This window comes from Accipiter gentilis, chromosome 1 (genome assembly GCF_929443795.1).
Source record: "Accipiter gentilis chromosome 1, bAccGen1.1, whole genome shotgun sequence".
Taxonomy (NCBI): Eukaryota; Metazoa; Chordata; class Aves; order Accipitriformes; family Accipitridae; genus Astur; species Astur gentilis.
In genome coordinates this window covers 2,613,248-2,626,649 of record NC_064880.1, presented here as the reverse complement: position 1 = coordinate 2,626,649, position 13,402 = coordinate 2,613,248, and the positions used below count along the sequence as shown (strand labels likewise).

The window sequence follows — 13,402 nt, the reverse complement described above, 5'->3', positions numbered from 1 at the left end:
TCTTAGAAATAATCGCAGACCTGCACTTGAAGTGTTTCTCTTAACAGAAGAAATATTTTGATAATGTTTAATGGCAAGATAAAAATGAGGTCAAATAATGTAACTCTCAAGACTTGTAACATCTTTAATATTGCATATTGAAAGCATTATTAGCACCAAACACCCTTTACGTGTTTACACATGAAGGTGACATGGTGAGATCAGCACTGTAATTTTACCGGAGGAAGCTGTTTCTTTTAACAGTTATCTGTCCCTCTCACCTGAGCTTGAACAGCAAGCAGCCAAGAAACTGTAACAAGATTATGATCATGTGAGGAAAAAGAGACAGGGATAGAGAAAAGGGAGAGGCAGTGGTGAAAGCACATCCTGCAGAAGCTGTCATTTACGTCTGCCTTTAAAAAAAAATTTAAAAAAAATCAGCAGGGATTTTAGCTGTGCGTTTATATTTAGAAAAGCAAGATTGTTTTAAGTCACAACTTGCTTAACATAGTGTTTCTAGTATTGCTGTGCTACCATGCTGCTGCCTTACACCTTTTTAATTTCTTTCTTAGAATCAATCTACCGACGTGGAGCCAGAAGATGGAGGAAGCTGTACCGAGTGAATGGGCATTTGTTTCAAGCCAAACGTTTTAACAGAGTGAGTACTATTGCATAAAATGTTGGATTTTGGTAACGTTCTGTGGTAATTGTTTTCTCAGTCTGTGCTTTTTCTGTATTTGAGTGTTGAAAAGAAAGGAAAAGCAAGATGCTTATTCATGTGACTTCTCGGTCTATGCAGTGTTATTCAGGTCAGAAAAACTTGAAAGTCTTTGAATCTGGGATGGAGTTAATAATATATGATTGGTGGAAATTGTTTTTAAAGCCTCTAAAAAACTGGTTTTGTGACTATTTAAACTGATGCAGCTTTTCTCCTCTCCATTCTATGTGATTTTGATTGCATGTTAGCATAATCTTTTACCTTCAGTACTTTTTGTTGTTCTGAAAGATTAGAGCTCTTGATGTTAGCTTTAACTGTTTTGAATCTGAGGTATTACATAATCTAATTAAGAAAAAAAATATCTGGTTTATTGAGCTAAAATACAACTGCGTTAAGAATCTGACTTAATCCACATGAGCAAGTGAATGTAGCTTTAAGGCTAAGACACCTCCTTCACTTATCTCATTATGCCTAAGTATTGCAGCATATATACAAATGTAGTATACACTTTTGGGAATTCCGTACAAAACAATGAGGTGAGTTAACATTTTGATTCAGCAGTAACTTTTTTTTTTTAAATGAAATGAGTGTATTTTTTTTTCTTAATGCTTCCCACCCCAAAAACTGCATTGAGAGAAGGAAAAGCCTCTTAAAACTCAGTATCTTATCAGTAGACATGTGAAAAATGTCATATATCTGAATTACAATATGCATTTGTATAATGTGGTATAGCAACTCAAGTTTTTAAATTTATAGTATGAAATGTATACTTTCTGTGCGTCTTTGCTACATAGTTAAAACATATTTCTTTGAAACATTGTGAATGCATACCTGCCACATTAATAATCCATAATGTTGTAGATAATGATGTTTTAATTGAAATTAGGCAAATAGTGAATATATACATAAAGACTTTGAAACCTTATTAGCATGCCCATTTGTCAACAGTCTTAAAGGAGACTACTTTGTTATAACTGTATGAAATCATATGAAGGCAGAACACAATCCGTATCCAATTGAAGTCAGTAATAAAATTGACATAAACTGTAAAATGTGACATTAAAATGTATAAATTAATAATAAGTTATGGCCATATATGTAGTACTGAATTTGATACCAAATATTAATGTTGACTGAATTTTTACGACTGGAGTATTACTTTATGAATTCATTCCTTTCTCAAAATAACCTTTAAAATTTTTTTGAGATAATTCAGGTAAACGAACACATGCAAGAATATCTAAACTTTAATCTTATTTAGCATAATATAAAGGTTAACTCCTTGTATGGATGTATTTTTATGTGTTTTGGAGAGGTATGAGAGGGATACCTGTACTACTGAAGGAATTTGGGATCTGCCCCTACATCCGCCCCCCCTTGTTGCCCTGCATCTGACTGAAATAAATGAGGTTATTTTCTTCTATGTCATTTCCAGGGCCTAAGACGTTTTATTTAGTCTTAATATTACTGCTGCCAAACATCTACAAGAATACTGAAGGAAGTCTTATGGACCAGGAATTTTGAAAAAAGTGTCTATAGATGTCCAAGGCTTCCTCTTGTATTAGGCAGTACATTGTTTGGTGGTTTTTTTTTTTCCTGGGCAATGCAGTTTGGGTTTCTCCTGATCAAGGAGGACTGGCTGTACAGATGAATGGGATGTAGTTAAATTCTGTTTTCTACAACTATCAACATATGAAAAGGGCAATACAGAAAATGTTTTTTAAAAATGATCCATTCCTTGATTTTGTTTTTAATTTTTTAATTTTTTTTTTTATTCTTTCTAATACTACTAGTAAGGATTTATAGTAGCTTAATGCTTTTGGCCAGGACACCCTGTGTGATTCATTAGTCTGAGGATCTGAGTAACTGCACTCTAACTTGCAGTTTGCTGGGAGGAACAGACTTTCACTGTTTTGTGGCTTTGGGACAGTTGCAGAGTTCTGTCTAGGCCTGAAATGGGGGATGAGCGCAGGACTTCATGTGCAGATTGCAGAATGATAGGCAATGTCTTAGCTTGTTACAGTAATTACTGGAGAAAATTTGCAGATAGGAAATAATGAGTAATTTTTCTGTTAGTAACCTGTGTACTGTGTAGAGGGAATAACTAAGACTAGGTGACTTCCTGGTATGAAAGAAACTCAGATTGCTGTTTGGCACTTTGGGTAAAGTGGATAAAATGACTACAGCGCACACGCACTGGAAAAATTTAAAGACCTGCCCTGTTAAAGTCAGCAGTAGAATGTCTGGCTTCTTAATTTGTCCTCATTTTTATTTGATTTAATTTATTCAAATGTCATTTTGTTACATGTATAAAAAAGGCTGTGTATTTTTTCTATTAAACAGTGCAACATACAGAGGTTTTACATTAGACTTGATAGATTAATTTTAATTATGCGAAGTTTCTACTGATGTTCTACCACTGTTAAAGTATATAGGTGCAGATATAGAACTTTCTTCATACTTTAACTTGTCTTTTGTAACATTTTGTGCCAATCTTCTCCAGAGCAGTCCGTTTGGGTGCTTTTTATGCATGTTTGTGTAGTACAAATTCCTGTCAGTTTTGTTTGGGTAACCTCTGTCAGAACCTGAAATTCAAAATATACTTTCTCTCTAAGAATGATTTGCTAGTGTTAGGCTGTGATGTGTTCCATAAGCTTGAGAGACTTGTTTTCTTAACTTTCATTGAAAAAGGATTGCATTTATCTGAATTCTAAGTATGAAGTATGACCTTCAGTTATTAGGGAAACGCTGGATATTCTAAAAGAATTATTATTGAACATCTGTTAGGGGGGTGACTAGGATGGGTTCTTGTAGGGTGGATTCTTGCTGCTAGATAACTACTCACCTGCAGAAAGGAATTGATAATTGAATTGATAATATGCATTCTGGCTTCTAGAGAGCGTATTGTGGCCAGTGCAGTGAAAGGATATGGGGTCTCGGAAGGCAAGGCTACAAGTGTATCAACTGCAAACTGTTGGTCCATAAACGTTGTCATATACTTGTTCCACTGACCTGCAAAAGGCATATGGTAAGTTTGTGTTCTGTACAATGCTAAGGTGTTTCACTGTGTCCTGTGTTGCTGTTTGTAGATGGGCAACCTAAGTAATTAAATGCTGTGTATGGTTGTGGATTTATAACACTTGGTGGTATTTGGTTTTCGGTTTCTGAAATGTCTGTGGAGGACAAGCCTCTGGGTTGTAAGCAGTAGAGACAAAGTGAGAAAAGAAAACTTGTGATGTGATTTAAGTGTGAACAAGCTTGAGTTTGACTTCTCCAGTAGACGTACTGTATTTTACAGACAGATAAAGAGTTGGCATTGACAACGGTAGCATTTGTTTCTTTTAGCCTGTGGGAATGCCTTAAGAACTAAGGCACTTTATGTGGTTTTTGCACTACTGCTTGCAAAAAGGTTTGTTGCTTTCGTGTTCTTGCCATCTCAGTTTCTCCAGTACTGTTCTCATTCTCTCCATTTCCCTCCTATATTCCAGTGGCAATGCAAGTGTCTTTCCTAGGCTTTTAACATTAATCTGTATCCCTGAATTTTAGCCCTTCCCCATACTCATCACAGACTGTAACCAGTATCTCGCTGGTTGTTGCATCGTGTTTTTTCTAACTCTAAACTTAAACCAATGGTTTTCTTTATTGGTACTGCATGTGATTTGTTTTGACGCTACTAGATTCTTTACCAATTTATTTATGCATGTTGCTATACCTACTGGAGTAGTCCTACATGTCTCAAATTGTGAATGAGACCAGTGTCCAAATGTACTATAAAACTATTTGGTATTGTGAACTTTACTCTTAGATAATGAGTAACTATTCCTGCTTTTTAAATAGGAAAGGAAGGCGCTCTAAATCCAGAGTGTAGCTTCATGCTGAAGTGTTTACTTTGTTGCAGTTCCATGTGAAACAGACTCAGAAGTCTTAAATAGAATTAAAGTTTGAACTTGCAACAAAATACAGTAGTTTTACCTTTTAGAAGGCAGCTAAACAGCTGTTGTGGTTGCAGTGAATGGTTGACATAGCATTTAGGCTTTTGGTAGGCTGGTTTTATGATGCATTACAAAACGTTAATATTCGGAAATACTTTCTACAAAATCCAGTTTCATTCTGGAAGATACAAATGTAAGATTCTCACTGTATTGTAGTTATGTGGTAAGACATAGTCACTTAAGGGACTGCGTAAACCAGTGTTTTTTTCCTATATAACTTATGTGTTTTGCAAGGATTCGGTCATGCCTTCCCAGGAACCTCAGTTAGATGATAAAAATGATGAAGTTGACCTCCCTTCAGAAGAAACTGATGGAAGTGAGTACTTTCTTGTTAAGTTGGAATTCATGCGTTTCCCCATTTGGAGGCCCAGTTTCCACTCTACCTGCCTGGGCTTTTTAAAGTTTACTTAAGATTAGCTCTAGTTTAGTCCCATGAACTAAATGCTTGTTAGGGACTCAATTACAGTAAATATACTTCTGGAGCATATTATCTGGTTTGGTTTCATCCTAAATTCATATGCTCTGAAACAATTCCGGAATGTGAAGTTAAGCATGGAGCAACTGGCAACAATAGATTTGCTTTTTAAGACAAACAAAAGACCTGCACTTCAGATCCAAACCATGACGCTAATATAACGGCACCCTCAGACTTTAAGTATTTCTTAATTTTGTGCAATTTGGAGTACTCTTTCTAGGTTAATATTTTTGATGGTTTAACCTGTCTTGTTTTAAGGGCCCATTTATCATACCCATTCTCCAAAATGACTCTGGCCTTTGTCAGATACTATTCTGAGCCCAAAGGTTCCTTGATGAATTTCTTACTGTCTCAGAGCTGGTTGTTACTGTAGTGCCCTTAGGATCTGCTGTCAGGATTAGAAGAGTAAGGTGGAAAAATTTGATCAACTGTTCCATAGTATTTAAAGCAAACTGCTGACCCTAAGCTACTAAATCATCTTTCCGTTTATCAATTTTTTAAATTATTTCTAATGAAGGCCTGAATAACCACACTACTTGTTTGATTTCTTTTCCAGTTCCCTACATTCCTTCAAGCCGGAAACATGACAACATTAAAGATGACTCTGAGGTAACGTTTTAAAAATGTTTTCGTAATCCACATTTACAGACTCTTAATCGTAGAACTTTTTGTAAAATAGCTAATTACTTGTCCTATTTTTTTCTGCTACATTTTAAAAACAAAAAGTCTGGGTTTTCTTTCTGAAAACTGGTTGGTTTGGGTTTTTTTGTGGGGTTTTTTTAAGCATTTTTATTGGATTTTTCAGATTTCCTCTGTATACAGCTCTTGTTATCCCAATCATGATGTGAGAAAGATATTCCCCCCCCCCCCTTTTTTTTTTTTTTCCTCCCCTCCATTTGTGTTGGAACAGTGATTTAGCAGAGGGTTTGACTTTATTGGTACTTGCAATAAATGGTGGCTTTGACATTGTCTTGTTTGCTCTCTCTAATGGATGTACACCCTTTATCACCCTCAGGCTACCTCTACAGGCTATCACTATGAAAGTTGGTTCAGTCTGATACATTAACTGTCCAGCTCTCTGAGATGTTTCATATAAATAATACCTAATAATTTATAGACAGCTCCTGTGGAAATGCAAGTAGAATAACATAGACTTAAACTCTGTTTTTCAGCTCTTTTGTAGACAGTCTGACACAATCTCTGCATACCAAGAATGTTATTCCCTTAAAGCAGTTTGAAAAAAACCTGATACGCTTTAATTCTAAAGGGCTTCAAGACATTTCTTTTAAAAATGCTTCTGGCATATTTAAAATAAATAGGATGCACTCTGCAGAACACTAGCAGTTTGTTTGATATCCCACTTTTAACAAGCCTGCACGTTTTTTTTCCTCTACCTCCACTACAATACTTGTCACTACCATTATTTCACACTTGAGTAGTTCCTGCTCTTGGGTAAGTGACTGCCTTATTTTCAGTCACATGTCTTTAGATTTTATCTCAAATTCAGAGGTGGAAGGGTATAAATTTAAAACATGTCGGAGAATTTTAATTGCTATCTACTATTGCTGACTTCTGCTATGGTTAGTGCTCAGGTAGATACTGTTTGTGTTTAAAGTTTGATAGGTGCTGTTTGCTCAAGTGTCCTGAATTATCCTGCTCTGATTTTCCCACCTCACTGTTGAGCTTTACTAAAATATTTTAAGGTATCCTACAGAGAGGAAGTGGCATTCTGGGAGCTTTGTTGACTACAGTCTTTAAGCTCAGAGCAATCTCTTCTAATAGCAGTCAATCCTAGATCAAGATTCTTTATATAAATACTTTCCGTAGTTCAGCAGAATGCTGATCTGTCTACAAGTACAGTAGTATGAGGTCAGATAAAAATAGGCCACAGAAGTATGTCAAAGCATTGTATATATTGGTAAAACATGAAATGGTGGAGTACATGCAGCATTTGTCTAGTTCAACTGCTTGATCTTCAGTCTTATGTGTTCACATCTCATTTCAGCAAACAGCCAAGTAAAATGTATCTTTTGAAGTAATGAATTTTAAAATAACATTCTTCATAGTGGAGTATTTCCTGCAAATTCTCACTTCTGAGAAATTGGCATCTGCTTCTGTATGTTCCCAGGCACCTATTAGAAATCTTCAATTTCATTAAAACTGTAGTGAACTTCATACAGACAGCTGTTGCCCAAACTGAAACCAAGACAGGTATATTCATTAGCAAACTAATGTTTCCTTATCCGTCGTCTTTTACATAGCCTTCGTTAATTTGTACTACAATATCTGTCAGAATATGAAAGATGCTCTTCACTTAGTGCAAAGTATAATTCTACGTGGCTTGCGGTTCAAGAATTTGAATAGAACTTCATTTCTCAAGGCATTGCTTTCCATTTTCCAGTAGGAAATATTTAAATGATTCATTGAATGAACTACTGCCTTGAAAAACACAGTAACTTTTAGTAAGAACAAAACCAATACCAACCAAACATTTCTAAACAAATGTGTTATAATCAGCCATTCAGATCTGTGTGCCAGTGGCAATGGCAAGGAAACTCGGCAAGTTCTGTCTAGTGGTTAAAGACCTCATTGCTTTAATAGTTACTTGTTATGAAAATGTCTTCTGTTTCTAGCATCTGTTTCTTTTTATACAGGATATCAAACCAGTCATTGATGGAATGGATGGAATTAAGATTTCTCAGGGGCTTGGACTACAGGACTTTGATTTAATCAGAGTTATCGGACGTGGAAGTTATGCCAAAGTTCTTTTAGTTCGGTTAAAAAAGAATGATCAAATTTATGCTATGAAAGTAGTGAAAAAAGAATTGGTCCATGACGATGAGGTAAAAGACTGTGTTAATTGCATTCTGTTACATATTGTAAAAACATAATATGCTTTAACAAAAAAGATTCAAGTAAGAAAGCAGCTAAGGTTTTAGACAACATTTCTGTAATAGAAGTTTTTATTGACTTTTGAACTCATTTGTTATCAACTGTCTGCATGAAGCACCAAGATTAAATCTGAGAGAAATGTCCCTTATTTTAATAACAATTGACAATTTTTGTGTTAGTATGCATGTGAAAAATATTCCAACCTCCATGTGCTAATCCAAGTGATGAGGTAAATAGGGTGGAATTTGGGCACTTAATTTTGAAAGAAAACAAAGATGTTTTCCAAGACAAATGAATGTAGCTGTAAAGTATTGTCTGTATTTCAGCATAGGACCTGAAACTGTGTTCTTATGATTATAGAGCTTATGTGCAAGTGACACAGTACTCGGATATTTTTTTTCCATGGGTTTAAAAAAAATTCTGTTAACTACTATTTGAGGTCACTATGGTTTAACTGGCTTGTAAAAAAAAAAAAAAAAAATCTGTCTGTCACAGAAATCAGTGCTGCATTTCTCAATTATTTTCAAAATCCTGTTGAATTTTTTTTTAATATAGGATCTCAAATGCACAAGTCGGGGTGGGGAGGGAGAGAAAAGGGAGAAAAAAGCCTTCATCTTTTTCCTATAATACTCATACTTTTTGAAAGGTATAGAGTTTATATCTATTCTGTTTTTTTATAAATGTGATGAACCAGTCACAGCACGCAAGGAAGGCAGATTTGAACTACCTACAGTGCCATTAGACTGGAACCTGCTGTGTTAAGTAACGGAACAGGGGATGGGGCAACTGGAATGCATGTGGTCAGACCACAGCCCTGGTAAAATGGCTGAGGCCTGACAGAATGATAATAAATGTTGTCAGGCGACCAGCTTTATTGGAATGCTGCAGTGTGACAGGCTCATGCAGGAGTGGCAGTGTCTCTGATGGGGTACATAAAGCATGACACTATTAAATATTTGAAGAGTACAGTAGTACTGTGTCATCCTTTTGGGTGGAATCCCAAACTCTAATTAAAGTAAGAGATGGACCATCAGGCTTGCCTCATAAAGAATATCTTATATAGCTGTTCTTGCACTATAAAGTGAACTTTTCAAATAGAATGCAATTTTTAAGCTGATGATGTTATATTAATTTTATGCTGTTAGGAAGACTAGATTTCTTGAAAGAAGGATGTTGGGGGAAAAAAACCCACCAAAATACATTGTTTTAAGTACTATTTGTGTTGGTAGTTTCAGTTGGTTTCTCTGGTTGCCATTTTTGTCATTATTCCAGAGGCTAGGGTTAGGAAAGTAAAGTTGTAAAGTTCTTCTAAAATACTTTGACCTGCTCCATTTATTTGATGTTTCTTTTCGTGACCGATGATTAGACTGTTGTGTGGTTTGTTTAGTGTTTCCTTTTTAAAATATGTTTTTCTAAGAAGGTAGAAGCTAAAGAAGAATATTATTTAATGAGTTATGCAGTTGTTCCTGAGAATCAGAGGTAGATGAGAAAAGTCCTTCTTGAATAGTGGCTCTCATAGATAATTGCATAGAAGGCTGAGCTAATTGGTTTTTCTTTTTATAAGATAGGCTGTATAATGAAGTTCTGGGAATTGGTAGGAAATTAACTGAACTCTGTGAATGCATGAGATACTGCAAGTAATGGAAACTTCACCTATTAAGTGTTTCATGGAGAAAGAAAATTAATTATATAGCAAGTATCAGTGTGTTTAAATCACCTAGTGCTTTCCAGGTAGTGGTTGATATTGGAGAGAAGTAAAGATTATTTTCTAAATGAGATTGAAGCAAATCAAATACCTGGGCTTCTGCTATTAAATTTTTCTGAGCTTAGTCTTGTTAACAGTAGTGCACTAGTACAATAAGTACACAAGTGCAATAATGAAGGGGTTAGATTAAAGACTCTTAAAGAGAAGCTCATTCAGCAAAACCCAAAAAGAAGTGAGTATGTTCATTGTTTTATTAAAAATGGGATTTGGGGCTTGTGTTTGGACCCAGGTTTAACCTTCCAAGGTGTTGTATCTTCAGGAGTGTCCAAACGTAAACCCTAACAGATTTAATTTGATGGTGACATTTCCTGATTTCCTTTGAGACTTCAGTTTCGCTAACTATCCTTGACAAGAAGGTCTGGTCTCTCAGTATCTGTCTTTGTTGTCTCTAGACCGGTTGGGAAGCTGGAAGTATGTGTTGGAAATAGAGAATTTTTAGAACAATTACATTTCTAGTTTATTGGCAGGATGCTGAGTGTTTGCGGGGTGGAACATGATCGGTGTATTGCATGAAGCGTGAATATCTACTGCTAAACACAGTTGTCTGTAAGGTTTGAATTTTGCAGTACTGTGTCAGTATCATTCAAATTTTGATAGGTTTTTATTACATGGTATTGCACTGGCTATTCGGGACTTCTCCCTGTTGAAGTATTAAAGGTAGTCTGTGATACTTTTAAGAATGATTTTGGTTGGACAAACTAATCATAATCGGGTTTTGGTAGTTTCATTGAATTCATTTTCTCATCTGAAGCTCAAAATGAAGTTCAGTTTACTTGAACCTTTTAAAAATTGGATATTCAAATTGCTTATGTTACTGGCATGAGTTGCTTCAGCAGCCCTAGGATCATTTATCTAAGATAATTGAATTTATTTCTATGAAGCAGTATGAGCTGTGTATCCAATATTGCAGATGTATGATGTTTTTAAATGGCTTAAAATTTGTGCAGACCTTACTAAATGGTTAAGAAACTTCTGAATATGTAATTGAATGGTTTTATAACTTCAGATTTTAGGGGGTTTTGTCTTTCTGAAGAACATATGTAACAATGACGGTATTATGTAAGGGAGCATAGATGTTCACAGTTTCTTTTCTGGGAATACCCACAGTGGTTATCCAGCAGGAGTTCTGATTGTTCAATTACTCTATTTCAGGATATTGATTGGGTACAGACAGAGAAACATGTGTTTGAACAGGCATCCAGTAACCCATTCCTAGTTGGTTTACATTCATGCTTTCAAACAACAAGTCGGTAAGAAAGATCTGAAATTATTTTGTTTTGAAAATCTTGATCATTGTACTAACTGCTTCTCATAAAGCAAACATAACCACTGCCATCACATAGTCAGTAATTTTTGGAAGGAAGCATTAGTATCGTCAGGGATTCACTACTACAACAAAGCGAGTTCTAGCGGGGTAGCTTAGCCAATATGGCTTGGAGAAAAAGGGCAGGGTTTTCCAGGTCCAGGTCCGAAGGGATAAGATGCATGAGAAAGAGGAGGAACTGCGCGCTGTCTTCCTGAGCACCGGCTGAGTGGCTTCAGTAGGAGGAGGACGGTGGTGGGGTAAAACAGAGATAGTTTGTAAGAGATAGTTTACAATACCTGATTCTACTGGGGAGGGCCAAACTCGTTCTCGGAGGGCCAAACTGTAGTTCTCTGTTCTTCAAAATAGCGTAAGAGTTGGCCTGCTCAGTAATAACAGCTTTTAATAATAACTTAAAAACCTACATGTGTATGAAGTATTTTTTACCTAGGAGGCTAATGAGCCCTTAGCACATATTGATGAAGTATGTGATTTGATTTGAAAAAGTGCTTAATAAACTCTTAGCTCCTTTGAAATACTAATTTTTTTGTCCTTGTGTGCACAATCCGCTTCTTAGTTTGCAATTGGAATATGAAGAAAATCAGGAACTGTCATGCCCATGCTTTTGTATGTCACTGGGGAGTTTGGATGTGTGGGGTTTTGTGGTTTGGGGTCTTTTGTTTTCTCAGGCACCTGTTTACTGTTACACTTTTATGTCTGGTGCCATATGTATCACAATCAGGAGATAAAAGTCATTCTATCTGACTTAATTGAATGGCGTGCAGTGTAGAGGGCAAACGGTTTTAAGAGGTTTTCATGGATTATCTAGTCACTTATCCTGAAGAACAATCACCTGTTCATTACAGTGTGTAGTATCAATTTATAAAATATGACACTATGCACTGTACCATTTCTTCAGTCCCCAAACTTTCAACCCCTTAATGGTTATAGTCATAGGAAATAGCATTTTCCTAGCAGGGAAAACATAAGATAAAGGAAGTAAAGAAGCTGCATGAAGAGCATTCTGAAGGTACATGTACTAGGGAGTATTTTGGAGCAGGGAGAAAGGATGATCTCCAAAGGTGACTAAGGATTTGACCAAAAGAACTTTGTCTTCCAGACAGGAAAAAAAAGTCTTCAGACAACTAACAAACTTGTGAAAGGCCCTTTAAGTTAAAACAGCATTCACAAACATCTCCTCACCAAACACTAAGTAGTAGTGAACATCTAATGTAGAAATTCAAGTGGTCAGGCAGGGTGAAGTATTGAGAATGAGGTTTCATATAAATACTGGAAACAAGAAAAAGGCTGAAGTCAGCAACAGAAGGATCTTTTGCATGCCGCTTTGGTAGTTATGCTGACATAGTTGAGGAGCAGAAATAGAAAAAAAAAAAAAAAAAAAAAAAGCTGAATGTAGTCAAAGCTTTGACTGTATTCCTGTTGTATCTTTAGGAGTCCTGTTTTTGCAGCCTGGCTTCTCCTTGCAGTGAAACTGTAATTGTTTGTTTATAACTTCAGCCATTTGCCATGGATATAGCCATAATGTCATGAATTCAAAATTTGGTTATAGCTGTAATGTTATAAAATCACAATTACGACCTCATTATACAAGAGAAGCACGAAACTGATTTCAAGTGAATAAATTCATCAACATTGGATTGTGTTAACTGGCCCAAAGAAAACAAGTTGTAACATGACAACAGTTTGTGTATAAGTGTACTAAGGGGGGATGGGGAAGTTGCAAAAGAACATGTCCTTTCTTTTAAATAGAATTTTAAATAAATTTTTGAAGATAAAAGAAATGTGTACTTAAAGATGCTACTTGATACTAAATGTAGCTGTTTACATTTTCAGGTATTAGTGATGCTTGTTTTATTATTGTTATAAAATACGTGTCTTGGGCTTGCCCAGAATTGCCAGATAAGTGTCTTCCAAGATGGTAACAGTCTGAAATCTCCATCCTGCAAAACCATTGGTGTTTGAGTAAATCCTTCTAAAACCAGCAAGGACTACCAGTATCGACTTACTTAAGTGCTTGAACATGACTTGACACAAGGAACTTTAGATTGCAGGCTTCGAATGGTGATATAACATTGGAAGCTCCTAGATAGGATAGGAAAGTTGGAAGCAAAAAATATCAGGAATGCTGTAATAAAATACTAATGGCATTGTTATCTATTTTATTTATTGTTTAATTAATTTTAGTTTAGTTTTTATATTCTTGTGGGAAGGCCACTGAAAGAGTTGCAAGTTCTTGGGTTGTGTCCAAGAATTTTTT

At 35.7% G+C, this 13,402-nt stretch overlaps 1 protein-coding gene across 3 annotated transcripts in view; it reads left to right on the top strand.

Moving 5' to 3' along the window:
* The window catches only part of PRKCZ (protein kinase C zeta), a 69,290-nt gene that overhangs the window by 31,272 nt on the left and 24,616 nt on the right, over positions 1 to 13,402 (top strand). For 2 of the 3 annotated variants that reach the window (XM_049811680.1, XM_049811700.1), the window contains 6 exons: positions 552 to 637; positions 3,594 to 3,725; positions 4,924 to 5,005; positions 5,721 to 5,773; positions 7,819 to 8,007; positions 10,974 to 11,071. In XM_049811680.1, the coding sequence (XP_049667637.1) occupies positions 552 to 637; positions 3,594 to 3,725; positions 4,924 to 5,005; positions 5,721 to 5,773; positions 7,819 to 8,007; positions 10,974 to 11,071 (640 nt within the window). The remainder of the gene's footprint in view (positions 1 to 551; positions 638 to 3,593; positions 3,726 to 4,923; positions 5,006 to 5,720; positions 5,774 to 7,818; positions 8,008 to 10,973; positions 11,072 to 13,402) is intronic. The other variant, XM_049811690.1, reaches the window with a different exon arrangement.